At 38.6% G+C, this 13,654-nt stretch overlaps 1 protein-coding gene across 2 annotated transcripts in view; it reads right to left on the reverse strand.

Moving 5' to 3' along the window:
• Positions 1 to 13,654, reverse strand: part of LOC106068521 (polypeptide N-acetylgalactosaminyltransferase 5-like) — a 53,740-nt gene that overhangs the window by 21,293 nt on the left and 18,793 nt on the right. For both annotated transcript variants that reach the window (XM_056037412.1, XM_056037405.1), the window contains exons 5-8: positions 13,354 to 13,523; positions 10,527 to 10,694; positions 8,895 to 8,986; positions 6,990 to 7,114 (exon numbers count right to left, since the gene is read on the reverse strand). In XM_056037412.1, the coding sequence (XP_055893387.1) occupies positions 6,990 to 7,114; positions 8,895 to 8,986; positions 10,527 to 10,694; positions 13,354 to 13,523 (555 nt within the window). The remainder of the gene's footprint in view (positions 1 to 6,989; positions 7,115 to 8,894; positions 8,987 to 10,526; positions 10,695 to 13,353; positions 13,524 to 13,654) is intronic.

A 13,654-nucleotide genomic window follows, 5' to 3' on the forward strand; every position in this document is an offset into this window, starting at 1 on the left:
AATCAAAATATTAACCAATTAGTCAAACTATTTGTGTTAATTAATTAATTTTGTTTTATATAGGAAAAGGGGAGATAAAACTTGCAAAAGATATGGAGCGATTGAACGGTGCTCTCCTTTCATTCTTTTTTTTAATAAAAAAAAATCAGTTTTTTATTTCGTTCCTCCAATCACAATGAATACAAACAGACAAGACTGAAATACAAACAGACAAGACTGAAATACGAACAGACAAGACTGAAATACAAACAGACAAGACTGAAATACAAACAGACTGAAATACAAACAGACAAGACTGAAATACAAACAGACAAGACTGAAATAAAAACAGACTGAAATACAAACAGACTGAAATACAAACAGACAAGACTGAAATACAAACAGACAAGACTGAAATACAAACAGACAAGACTGAAATACAAACAGACAAGACTGAAATACAAACAGACAAGACTGAAATACAAACAGACAAGACTGAAATACAAACAGACAAGACTGAAATACATACAGACAAGACTGAAATACATACAGACAAGACTGAAATACAAACAGACAAGACTGAAATACATACAGACAAGACTGAAACACATACAGACAAGACTGAAATACAAACAGACAAGACTGAAATACAAACAGACAAGACTGAAATACAAACAGACAAGACTGAAATACAAACAGACAAGACTGAAATACAAACAGACAAGACTGAAATACAAACAGACAAGACTGAAATACAAACAGACAAGACTGAAATACAATCAAATTCGGTAGATTGGACAAAATGTTAATCGGACCAACCGCTTTTTCCGAACGAACTCATAAAGTACCGAAACTATTGTAATAACTTAAGTGAGGCAAGTCAACGAGGACATAGATGTTTATTTACACGAGGACATCACAAACACTTAGTAACGTCTGCCTTTAGTACAACATCTCCATATTGGCTCTAGACTTGGGCGGAAATCGTTAGTCTCTTATGTCAACATCCGACTTGTCTGGTCACTGATAGTGCGCACCTTCTTTCTGCACTATCTTGGATGGCGGTGCGCATGGCAAAGTCATAACATTGCCCCCGTCTTAGCACTTTTCGTCCCGAAAAGAAACACTGCAGCTGAGGTTTGACAGTTCAGGTGGAGGTCGATCAGTGGGAGCCACAGGCGGCAGGGAGCGTGTTCCCCACGAGGCCATCCGCATTGTTTTCTTCCAGTGCCGCTTTCTCTTTCTCCAGTTGACCAGGCTGTTGTTGCGATAATGACGTGGCCGTTTGCCACACAAAGAGATAGGGTCGAGCACTGTTTTCTTCAGCACAGCCGTTGATCGGACACGCTGTCTCAACAGACCTTCCCGACAGACGCCTCTCAAGGGAGCTTCAGGTTCGCTTGCAGCCACGTTGCAAGCAAAGTCCAATGCACCGAAGTCATCCCCAGACAACAGTCCAGAAGATAGGTCTCTTCAGGTTCAAGTGGAAAATGTCTTTCTCTTGACAGCTCAGATTTAGAGTGATTTGATTGACATTCATCTATGCCAATGTCGATGATGATGGTAGAAGTACATATGCGCTGTTGGTGGTTTTCTTGGCATCTAAATTCTATGTGTGAAGCGCCGCACGTACAGTTCATGCTAAACGTCTGGATGCTGTTGTCAAGCTTCGAATTTCCCTCGTGAGCACCGGCAGATAGGCAGAGGTCTTTAAAGTCCACAGCAACAGGCTCGAACGCAGACCCAACGTTGTCTTGATCTGTCCGGCTCATTGAGGTATTGGTAACAGGTACAACAGGAACAAACGCCTCAGGCACATAACAGACTTCAGTTAAGGTACTGGTAACAGGTACAACAGGAACAAATACTTCATTTGTCTCCTTCCGTTCGACTCGGTACATCCCGTTGAGATCATCACAGCAATCGCCATCACGTTTCTCGTCTTGAAAGTCACAACCACAAGACTTGCCCACAACACAGACACAGACGGCGCTCAAATCCCCAGCGTCTCCGTCACCACTGTTTGTGCAACCACAGTCTTGACCACGCAACTTCTTGACCAACGAGTCTACAGGCAACTGCTCCTTTACCAACGAGTCTACCCCTTCTTTCATTCGAGACACCATTTTATCTACCTTGTTCCCCATACTGTTAATTTGTTCAAACATTGCTTCATTTATCTTGCTAATAAGCTCATAAATCTCCGGTTCAATTTCAAATAAGTAGGTATCTGGATCTTCGTCTTCATCTATCAAGGCTTGCCGGAGACGAGCTGTAAGCACCTCCTTGGTACCACCAATTATCTCATATCGGTTACGAAGTTCCTTCCTAAGCTCTCTAACTGAGAGTTGGTCTAATCGTTTCAAAGCTGCCATTGTAAATCCTACCTCCTCTCGTTGAATTGCCTATAATCCCACTTCTGACACCAATTGTAATAACTTAAGTGAGGCAACTCAACGAGGACATAAATGTTTATTTACACGAGGACATCACAAACACTTAGTAACGTCTGCCTTTAGTACAACATCTCCATATTGGCTCTAGACTTGGGCGGAAATCGTTAGTCTCTTATGTCAACATCCGACTTGTCTGGTCACTGATAGTGCGCACCTTCTTTCTGCACTATCTTGGATGGCGGTGCGCATGGCAAAGTCATAACACTATTATAAAGGCTAATAGTAATGTTGAATAGGAGCCGACATAGCACGGAAGCGATTGAGAGAAATAAGCCACAAGTTTGAAGTGTGGAACTTCAACAGTTGGAAGAATACGAAGAATTGTATTTATCATGGATCAATGCTACGATGAAAATGAAGATTAAGACAATGCAACTGTTGTTTGAATTGATAAGAAACACAACCGAGCATAAAGTTTCTGCAAGTGACAACGCAAGATGCTAGGAAAGACATAGAACAAACATAGAGCCATGGGCGTATCCAGGGGGGGGAGGTTCAACCCCCTCCCCCCCCCCACCCCGAAATGAAATTCCCCCCCGCAGGGGGGGGGGCGGAGTTTAGTGACTGATCTTTTGCTTTAATTTTGTTTATTTTAGGTGAAATTTTAATACTAAACCATCACTTGTCCTAACACAGCCAAGGAGATTAAAGCCCCCTACCAGGGGGTTTTTAGTTGGAAACCCCTATCAGGGGGTTTAGAGGGGTTTTGAGTTTGAAACCCCTACCAAGGGGTTTCGACTTTGAAAACCCATACCAGGGGGGTTTGAGTTTAAACCCCCCCCTACCAGGGGTTTTGAGTTTGAAAACCCTTACCAGAGGGTTTTAAACTCCTACCAGTGGTTTTGAGTTTAAACCCCCCTACCAGGGGTTTTGAGTTTGAAAACCCCTACCAGGGGGTTTTAAGTTTAAAATCCCGTACCAGGGGTTTTGAGTTTAAAACCCCTTACCAGGGGTTTTGAGTTTGAAAACCCCTACCAGGGGGTTTTAAGTTTAAAACCCCCTACAAAGAAGTTTTGAGTTTAAAACCCTCTAAATGGGGGTTTGCATTTAAATCCCCTCTTCTATAAAACAAAAAAAATGCAAACGACAATCCCGAAATTCCAAGAGCACATCTAATGAAGATTTTGATTTTAAACCCCTCTCCAAAATTTACGATAAACCCCTCTTCAATATACAAAAGCAAATTACACTCAAAATTGTATGAGCGTAGCCAAAGGGGTTTTGAGTTTAAACCCATCTTCAGCTGGGTTTGAAGCTAAAAATACCTCTTCAATATAAAAAAAAAAGCAAATTACGCACTCAAAATGCTATGAGCATAGCCAAAGGGATTTTTAGTTTAAACCCCCCGGGGTTTGAAGCTAAAAAATAAATCTTCAAAATAAAAAAACAAATTTCGCAATGAAAATGCTATGAGCGTAGCCAAGCCTATTGGGTGTTTTGAGTTTAAATTTCCCTTCAGAGGGGTTTGATGCTAAAAAATACCTCTACAATATAAAAAAAAAGCAAATTACACACTAAAATTCTTTGAGCGTAGCCAAGCCAATGGAGGGTTTTAAGTTTCAACCCCTCTCCTCCAGATGGCTTTTTTAAAAGTTTAAAACCTCTCAAGATAGTTTTGAGTTTAAAATCCCCCTACATAGCGTTTTAAGGTTGAAAGCCTCTCTCTTCAATATTATTTCTAAAGCAAACTACAGTCACCAAATTCTATGACTGTAGCTAAATGTGGTTTTGAATTAAAAAAAAACACAACTCCAGATATATTTTAGATGATTTTGACGATAAACATCCCTTTTCGATATAACATCTAAAGCGAAATAGTCACCTAATTCCAAAATCGTAGTCAAGAGAAGCTACACATGTCTACCAGTGGCTGGGCTCCATTAATAAAGTGCAATGAAATTGAAAAGCACTAAATGTGGCTCTACAAAGATGGCTAGGAGTCAATTATAGAGATCGGGTCTAAATCAAGGAAATCCTATACCGAAATGGGAATCGACCCCTTAGTAAGATTTTGACAGAGCGACTCATGAGGTTTGCGGGACATGTTCTACGACAAAATGAATTACGCATAATAAGAGTTGCGATGACATCCTAGTACAACTTGGCGCCACACTTTCATGGAGGTCCTCAGAGCAGGTGGGAAGAGGCTTCAGACATTGCCAGGGACAGATTTTTGTGGAAACAGCTTGCCAGCAAATGCGCCGAACGGCGCGGGAGGGTCTAAGTCAGTAAGAATAGCACATTAGGTTTTTGAAATAAAACTTTTTAATATCAAAATAATGCACTGTAGGTACCTTAGAATATGCATTTAGTTGGCTTATATACCAGAAATAGTGCTTGGCGGCTCTTAGCGCTCCCCCAGACCCCTTGCTGTCAAGCGCGAGGAGTCTACAAGTTTTTCACAAACTCCAGGAAGAACCTATTCTTCGGCACAATAAAAGTCTTCCAAAAGAAAGACGTGTCAGAATGTAATAGAGATTAATTATGTACACACACACATCCATCCATACAAACATATATATATATATATATATATATATATTTTTTTTTTTTTTTTCGGGGGGGGGGGAGGAAAAAAAATCCCCCCCCCCGAAAAAAATCGTGGCTACGCCCATGCATAGAGCCATTATTTCACGCAGTTAAAGGCAGTCCCATTTCTGCATTAGATGTTTGTGGGTGAGTTTGTTAAACAGCAGCAGTCTGTTAAGAGAGCACACTGCATTAAATCTTTAAAAGTCCACTGGAATTTATTGACTGCTAATTATTGACTGGCAATTGACTGCTCATTTATTTTTCCATGAACTAAATTCGTAAGTAATAGTATATCGCAAAATTGAGATTTAATTAACATTTAATGTGTTACATAAATAAGAGCACGCCATGTCCTGTTATAAACGACATATTCGTTTAATACAGTGGTTCCCAAGCATTTTTGTCTCGTAGACCCCTTGCCTTGTTTTCCAGTTTTCGGTAGACCCACTGCATTTATCGAAAATTCATCTACTTCAAACATGTTTTTTTAAACTGATTCCTAGGCCATATATATTCATAATGCTATATTATATGGCATCATATATAGCCTATGCATTACATGAATAGACCATATTGTCACCATATTGACTAAAAAAAAAATGGTGTGCGGCTTTGATAATAAAATTTTAATATTGGACTTCAATTTAGTTAGGTTTAATCAGGGTTTTATTTTTGTGACGCTACGCACCGGTACGTCGTACCGGCAGCTTTTTGAAACAAATTATAACTTTTCTTGAATTTTAACGTATATTATTAATTTTTAGAAGTTAAAAGTTAGGCAATCAACTACTGAGTACCGGCACCTAATCACCGAGTACCGGCACCTATTTTATTTAAAAAAAAGCACTAGTTTAATATTATAACTTCTCGAGTAGATGACGTCTATTATTATACTATAACATTGTGCAAGGTTGACTAGTCCAGTCAGTCGTTTGCAAGTAATTACATAAGAATATTTCAGTGTCCCAATTCATTGTACCATTACACCTCTGAACTGTACTAGTGCTTAGAGGAATTTTTAGCATGATATTAGATATAGGAATATGTAAAACAGATTTTAAAATCTCTTCAATGGCTGGCAAAGTCTATTTTTTGCCTATAGTGTGCAGTTTTCTGGAGTTTGATATTAACCTAAGTAAAAATATTGTAAGCCGCTCAGAAACCTCTTCTCTTTTGTGATGTTTAATCAAACATTCTTTCTACTGTGGAGCTAATCTGAACTTAAAGTGTTCGAACGTATTTCCAATGTCAATTTATTTTATCCTGTTGGCGTTGTCTCAAATGATGTTCCAGATCAAATGGTTTCTTGGCGACATAACTTCCAACTTTGTTGCATAAAAAGCATAAATGCAATGGCTTCTTTGACTGTTTACAGTTCTTTTTTTGACTCGGCTATGTACAATATTATTTTCATGCAGACAAAATTAAGCTATTTAAGATAAGATGTTACATTTTTAAAATTAAAAAAAGATTCATTTGACTAACAGAGTTACAATTCAAAGGATTAATTCAAGTACAAATCATTAATGGGACATGAAATTGAAAGTCTCGACATGCTTAACTCTTTCTCTGCGTAACTACTTTTCTCGTTTCGATAGTATTATTCGTTTTGCACATTTGTATGTCACTGTGTCCTGTGAGGATTAAATTTCGATAACTTTTTTTGTTTGTTATCAGAAAATGTTATAGTTGATATCCAATTGTAAGAGAAAGCGTGCTCTTTTTACACATCACACATTAAATTTTATAAATCCAAAAAGCAATGTAGTTTTATGAGGGTCAAATCAACTTTGGCATTGTCAATTAGGAGTGAAAGAGTTAAATGAGATCCACTAACGTAAACCTCAATTTACAGATCATAGACCCCCAATTTATTTTTTCACTTCCGTACGCCCATTGGAAGTACTCATGTACCCCTGGGGTCTTTATAGACCACTTTGGGAATCACTGGTTTAATAGAACGATTCGTTCATTATAAACAAAAAACGATCGCGTCCAATTAACCGGATTCAACTGTCGTACCTGACTGGGTCAGCCAGTGTTTTCCTAACAACGCCGTCTGGTAGTGGGGGTGGCCCGATCCAATTAAATGTCAGATCAAAATCAAATCCTCCTATTTGGTGATCTGCGTTTGGTTTAAACTCAAACTGTGGAAAAAAAAATCAAATATCAAACTAATATATAATTTTCTAATAAACGAATAAAAAAAAAACACACACAAAAACAAATAAAAAAAAAACCTTGACTAGTTTCACTGATAATGTAGAATGTAAGTCTGTTGTCTGTGATCCAAAAATGCATAAAACATTAACAAGCTTAATAAAGTAAGGAGTTTTTTTTTTTTTGGTTTCGTCTGTATCTTATACATAACAGTGGTTCCTTCACAAGGTAGATAATTACGTTCAGATCTTAAGTCTCCAGTTCTAATCCTGATAAAAGTCGAGAATTTTCATTTTGGACTTTTTAGCACATTGAGTCCACCAAGTAGGGACGTGAGAACACATTGAGTCCACCAAGTAGGGACGTGAGAACACATTGAGTCCACCAAGTAGGGACGTGAGAACACATTGAGTCCACCAAGTAGGGACGTGAGAACACAATGACACATTGAGTCCACCAAGTAGGGACGTGAGAACACATTGACACATTGAGTCCACCAAGTAGGGACGTGAGAACACATTGAGTCCACCAAGTATGGACGTGAGAACACATTGAGTCCACCAAGTAGGGACGTGAGAACACATTGAGTCCACCAAGTATGGACGTGAGAACACATTGAGTCCACCAAGTATGGACGTGAGAACACATTGAGTCCACCAAGTAGGGACGTGAGAACACATTGACACATTGAGTCCACCAAGTAGGGACGTGAGAACACATTGACACATTGAGTCCACCAAGTAGGGACGTGAGAACACATTGAGTCCACCAAGTATGGACGTGAGAACACATTGAGTCCACCAAGTAGGGACGTGAGAACACATTGAGTCCACCAAGTATGGACGTGAGAACACATTGAGTCCACCAAGTATGGATGTGAGAACACATTGAGTCCACCAAGTAGGGACGTGAGAACACATTGAGTCCACCAAGTATGGACGTGAGAACACATTGACACATTGAGTCCACCAAGTAGGGACGTGAGAACACATTGAGTCCACCAAGTATGGACGTGAGAACACATTGAGTCCACCAAGTATGGACGTGAGAACACATTGAGTCCATCAAGTAGGGACGTGAGAACACATTGACACATTGAGTCCACCAAGTATGGACGTGAGAACACATTGAGTCCACCAAGTAGGGACGTGAGAACACATTGAGTCCACCAAGTATGGACGTGAGAACACATTGAGTCCACCAAGTATGGACGTGAGAACACATTGAGTCCACCAAGTAGGGACGTGAGAACACATTGAGTCCACCAAGTATGGACGTGAGAACACATTGAGTCCACCAAGTAGGGACGTGAGAACACATTGAGTCCACCAAGTATGGACGTGAGAACACATTGAGTCCACTAAGTAAGGACTTTATAGCACAAGGGGTTTTGTTTTTTTCCGAAGCCCATTCAGCCCGAAGCACTGGCTTTATCACATGCTCCGTTTTACTCTACCTACGTCCTTAAGAATCATGAAACCTTTTAAAAATATTACATAATCTTAAAAAGGTTATGTGCCTGCCTCTATAACACAGGATAGATCCTACCGTGACAGACGGACGGACAGGTATCATTGTTTAGCGCCTGTTTTTTTTTTTCTTACGGATGTTGCTAGAAATAAGAATTGACTTTGTTACCCAAGTATTGGTCTGCCAATGTAAGACACAAATACCCCCCTTCTGATGGCGTACACTAAAAACAAGTCACTTCTGCTAGTGTTTGTACGCTAACTTAAAACATGATTTGATGAAACGAAGAAGAATTACTTTGAAAGTGTCCCAGTTAATTTGATCGTGCTGTGGCACTGCGACCACCTTGTCATCTTCTTTGATTCGCTGTAGCAGGGGCTCTAACCAACCTGGAAACATACATATCAATATATATAAATTGTTTTTATGGCCTAAATTATCTATCTATTCTATAGACTGTTTGAGTCGGCTCCAGAAGAGAGGGACTAATCGGGGCTGCTGCAAGACTTCACTTTGAAACGGCTCCAGAAAAGAATGACTAATCGGGGCTGCTGCAAGACCTCACTTTGAATCGGCTCCAGAAAAGAATGACTAATCGGGGCTGCTGCAAGACCTCACTTTGAATCGGCTGCAAAAAAGAATGACTAATCGGGGCTGCTGCAAGACCTCACTTTGAATCGGCTCCAGAAGAGAGTGACTAATCGGGGCTGCTGCAAGACCTCACTTTGAATCTGCTCCAGAAGAGAGTGACGAATCGGGGCTGCTGCAAGACCTCACTTTCGCAAGGTCCCCGCCCTTCAGCTCCGAGGTAGTCCTTTTGAGTTTGTAATGTGAAAATGATGATAGGTCTCGTCCTCTGTTCTGTATGAAGATCTAATAGAAGCCTGTGTATCACAATCTTTAAATTCTCTGTCAACCTCTTTAATCCTTAGGCTCTAAGCAGAATGTCAACCTCTCTAATCCTTAGGCTTTAAGCAGAATGTCAACTTCTTTAATCCTTAGGCTTTAAGCAGAATGTCAACCTCTTTAATCCTTAGGCTTTAAGCAGAATGTCAACCTCTTTAATCCTTAGGCTCTAAGCAGGATGTCAACTTCTATAATCCTTAGGCTCTTAGCAGGATGTCAACCTCTATAATCCTTAGGCTTTAAGCAGGCTGTCAACCACTTTAATCCATAGGCTTTAAGCAGCTTGTCAATCTCTTTAATCCTTAGGCTCTAAGTAGGATGTCAACCTCCTTTATCCTTAGGCTCTAAATATTTATCAACATATTTAATCCTCTAAGCAGGTTGTAAACCTCTTTAATCCATTGGCTCAATGCAGGCTGTCAACATCTTTAATCCATTGGCTCAATGCAGGCTGTCAACATCTTTAATCCATAGGCTCAATGCAGGCTGTCAACATCTTTAATCCATTGGCTCAATGCAGGCTGTCAACATCTTTAATCCATTGGCTCAATGCCGGCTGTCAACATCTTTAATCCATTGGCTCAATGCAGGCTGTCAACATCTTTAATCCATTGGCTCAATGCAGGCTGTCAACATCTTTAATCCATTGGCTCAATGCAGGCTGTCAACATCTTTAATCCATTGGCTCTAATCAAGTTGTTTGCTTCAGGCCCCCTCGTTTTCCAAACACCGCCTCTGGTCGGTCCTCGGGATTTGGTCTTTTTATGTGCTTTTAAGCGAGTCTGTTAATTCTTTTGTAAATGTTTGATGCTCTAGAGTCTAGAATATTCTAGAAGACATTAATAGACTGTGTCGCATGTTTAAATTAAAGACGTTACCTCAAAAGAGAAGACAATTAATTACGTCCTAGGCGTAATTATCTTTTCAAAGTAAATCATTTCTCAGATAAGATGGACATTCTGAAGCTGCCAACACAATGCAAGTAGTAGAGATTTTAGTTTGAGTTGTAGCTGTAGGACTTACCTTTGTGGACTTCAACGTGAGCATCTAAGAAAACAGCCACAGAGCCTGTCACGTGATCGAAGCCCACGTTTCTGGCTCGGATCAAACCGCTTCTTGTTGGCAGACGAATGAGCTTCACTTTGCCTCCGAATATCTTGATGTACTCGTCTAACGGTTTCCATAGAAACTCTGCAGGTAAAATACACGGGAGGCCATAAACCAAGTATCAATGTCCAATTAAGAGCGCATGCAACAAGAGAGAACAAACTAGAGATTTCAAACAAGAAACTTTGAATCTCAGATACAAGAATTACAATTATAGCATTTTGAAATGCAAGAACTTAATTAATAAATGTTGAATATTAAATACAAGAACTGATACTGAGACAATAAAAGAAGCAACAATTTTATAAGTAAATATTTATGAATTTTAGGAGCCTATAAGATCTAGAGCACAGACCTATATATATATATATTTATATAGGTCTATGATCTAGAGATTTTCGTCTATGGCGAAAGAAAAACTAAATAGCCATCATTTTGGTGCTTCAATGTGGTTTGTAGAGGATAATGGAAGTATTCATACACTATTATACATACACCAATTTTTTTTTTCAGCTCTTCCTTTTGTAACTCAATTGGTTTTAAATCTTAATTGGCAACACTGAAGTTCTTATTAGTGTCATTTTATTATTTCGTTGATTGTGAAATTAATTATTCCCTATAATGGAAAGATTGAATTAAAATGGTAAGAAATCATATGGTATACGAACATGTGGGGTAGTAATTTGTAACATTTTTTTAAAAATTGAGAATACTTTTCAGACTAATTAAGCTCGTACGGAGAATAACAAAAACTCTCTGGTTATGTTTAACAAGTCATCATTTCCTTACATTTTTAGCGCCCCCCCCCCAACCCCGTACGGGGAAAAGCCGCTATTAGATTTGTGCAAAATGTCCGTCTGTCCGTCTGTCACAATCAGATCCCGAAAACTAGAAGAGAAATGAAAAAAATGATTTCACCTTGCGGTGTGGCTTGAAAAGTTTAGGTGCAACGGCTACTTTTGGTTTTCTAAAAGCAAACCGTTTAGTTTATAAAATTAATTACCTCGTAATCTGACTCGTATTTAAAAAAGGCATGATAGCTAGATTTAGATCTAATCTAGATTTTTAAAACTTTTACAGTATATCTAGATTTTTTAAACTAGATCTGGATTTATATTCTAATTAAATCGTTTTAGAGTCTAGATCTAAAATTTCTAGGTCTAGTTTAGACTGATATAGACTAGATCAAGATAAAGAATTTCCATTTCTAGACTTAAAGTGTAGATTTTGATTTTCAAACGCTCAGATCAATATTGCAATGTTATATAATATACTAAAACTAATCTACTATTTTAAAATTTAATATTGCATTCAGTCTATTGATAGATTATCTAGGTTTTTTTTAAAATAAATTTATTATAAATTACATCTAAATTAATTTATATTATAGATCTAGATCTAGTAGTTATACATCTTAAGAGTGCTAAATCAGAAGTTTAGTTTATGTAGATCTACATCCTTATTTTAGTTCCGTTAAAATGAAAATCTGTTGATAACTGTGCTGAGACATCGAAGTATAAGCACGATATATCTGTTCTTTTCTTCTTTTTTTTTTCAATTACAAATTTACAAATCAATGCTGAAAGATTATCTAAAATCGCTTGTCTGACATATTGTAGGCCACATATCAGGTAGATGTCATGTCGTAATGTGTAAAATATCTCTTTATCAATAACAGGCTGTTAGTTTGTAACCAGTTTGTTATTTAGTTAAGAGCAGTGCCTGGTCGTGCGGTTAGCGTGCTGAAATGATTATCTCGACGGTCCAGGGTTGTTTGTTTGTTTGTTTTATATGTTTCGGATGTTCCTTCAGAGTTGAAGATAGTTTACGTCCTAGTTCAAACCTCCCGCGGGACGACGGGAAATGGGAGGGCGTACCATCGATAAATCCGAACGACAGTCCAGCGCGCAAATTGCACGACCAGGCAGGGTTCATACCCTTCTCACTGCCATCCTCCGTCGTCCAGTGAGAAGTTAATTATTTTTAATTTACAAGGAACATCCAAAACATGTACAAAAAAAAAAACGAATTTTTATTTACACCGGCAAATGAATCTTTGAAACATTATTACTTTTGACAATCAAAATTAAATCACGTCTTGAATATTCCTTGCGAATAGGCGGATCCGACAGGGATGCGACTCCGACGGGGGCCGCCAATGAGTTTGTGTGATAACACAAACTCTCTTTGTAATCTTGTTTTTCTCTTCTTTTTAGAGTCTCATTTCAAAGTATTTCTCCCCAAACCACCACGACATATAGGCATGTAGCTAAATTCTGATGTGTGGGACGCTATATGAATTCTTTAGCTAGATTCTGATGTGGGGGGGGGGGGGCGCAATGTTGATGTTGTAGCTAAATTCTGATGTGTGGGACGCTATGTGAATTCTTTAGCTGGATTCTGATGTGTGGGCCGCTATTCTTATCAGCCATTTAAGTCCGCCAAGTATTCTCAATCTCCGAGGCTGAGAAAGGAACATATTAAATGACTAGTAGGCCCACATTGCCTTTAATTAGAATAATCTTAATGTAAGCCCTACTATAACACCAAGCTGCTTTGTGGCCTCGGGATTATAGTTCACTGAGAAACCCAGATTTCTGAGCATCGAGGTATCCAATTACTCTAATTAGAATAATCTTTAACAACCCTCTACATTTTTCTTTAAAAACTCTCTAAAAAACCTTCTAGACTTTTCTTTAATCTCAATGTACTTATCAAAATGTGAATGCTAAAATACTGACACCTTTATCAGAGGCGTCGTCTACTAAAATAATTTCATTAATAAGCTCCTCTGGTGAGGCGTCCAGTAAACTGTAGACTGTCCTGAGCATCACTGACCACAACTCATTATGAAATATCAACACTATACCAACACGTGCCAGACTCGAGACGTTGTACTGTACAGTTTGACATCTGGACAAGAACACAAGAAGGACATTGTAAAAATGTTTGTTCAAAAGACAATACCTCCATTATTCAAATCAAATATAATAAAATAATAATTAATCTGGAGAAGAGCAAAAGAGTAATAAAATTTAGACTAG

Source organism: Biomphalaria glabrata, chromosome 1 (genome assembly GCF_947242115.1).
Source record: "Biomphalaria glabrata chromosome 1, xgBioGlab47.1, whole genome shotgun sequence".
Taxonomy (NCBI): Eukaryota; Metazoa; Mollusca; class Gastropoda; family Planorbidae; genus Biomphalaria; species Biomphalaria glabrata.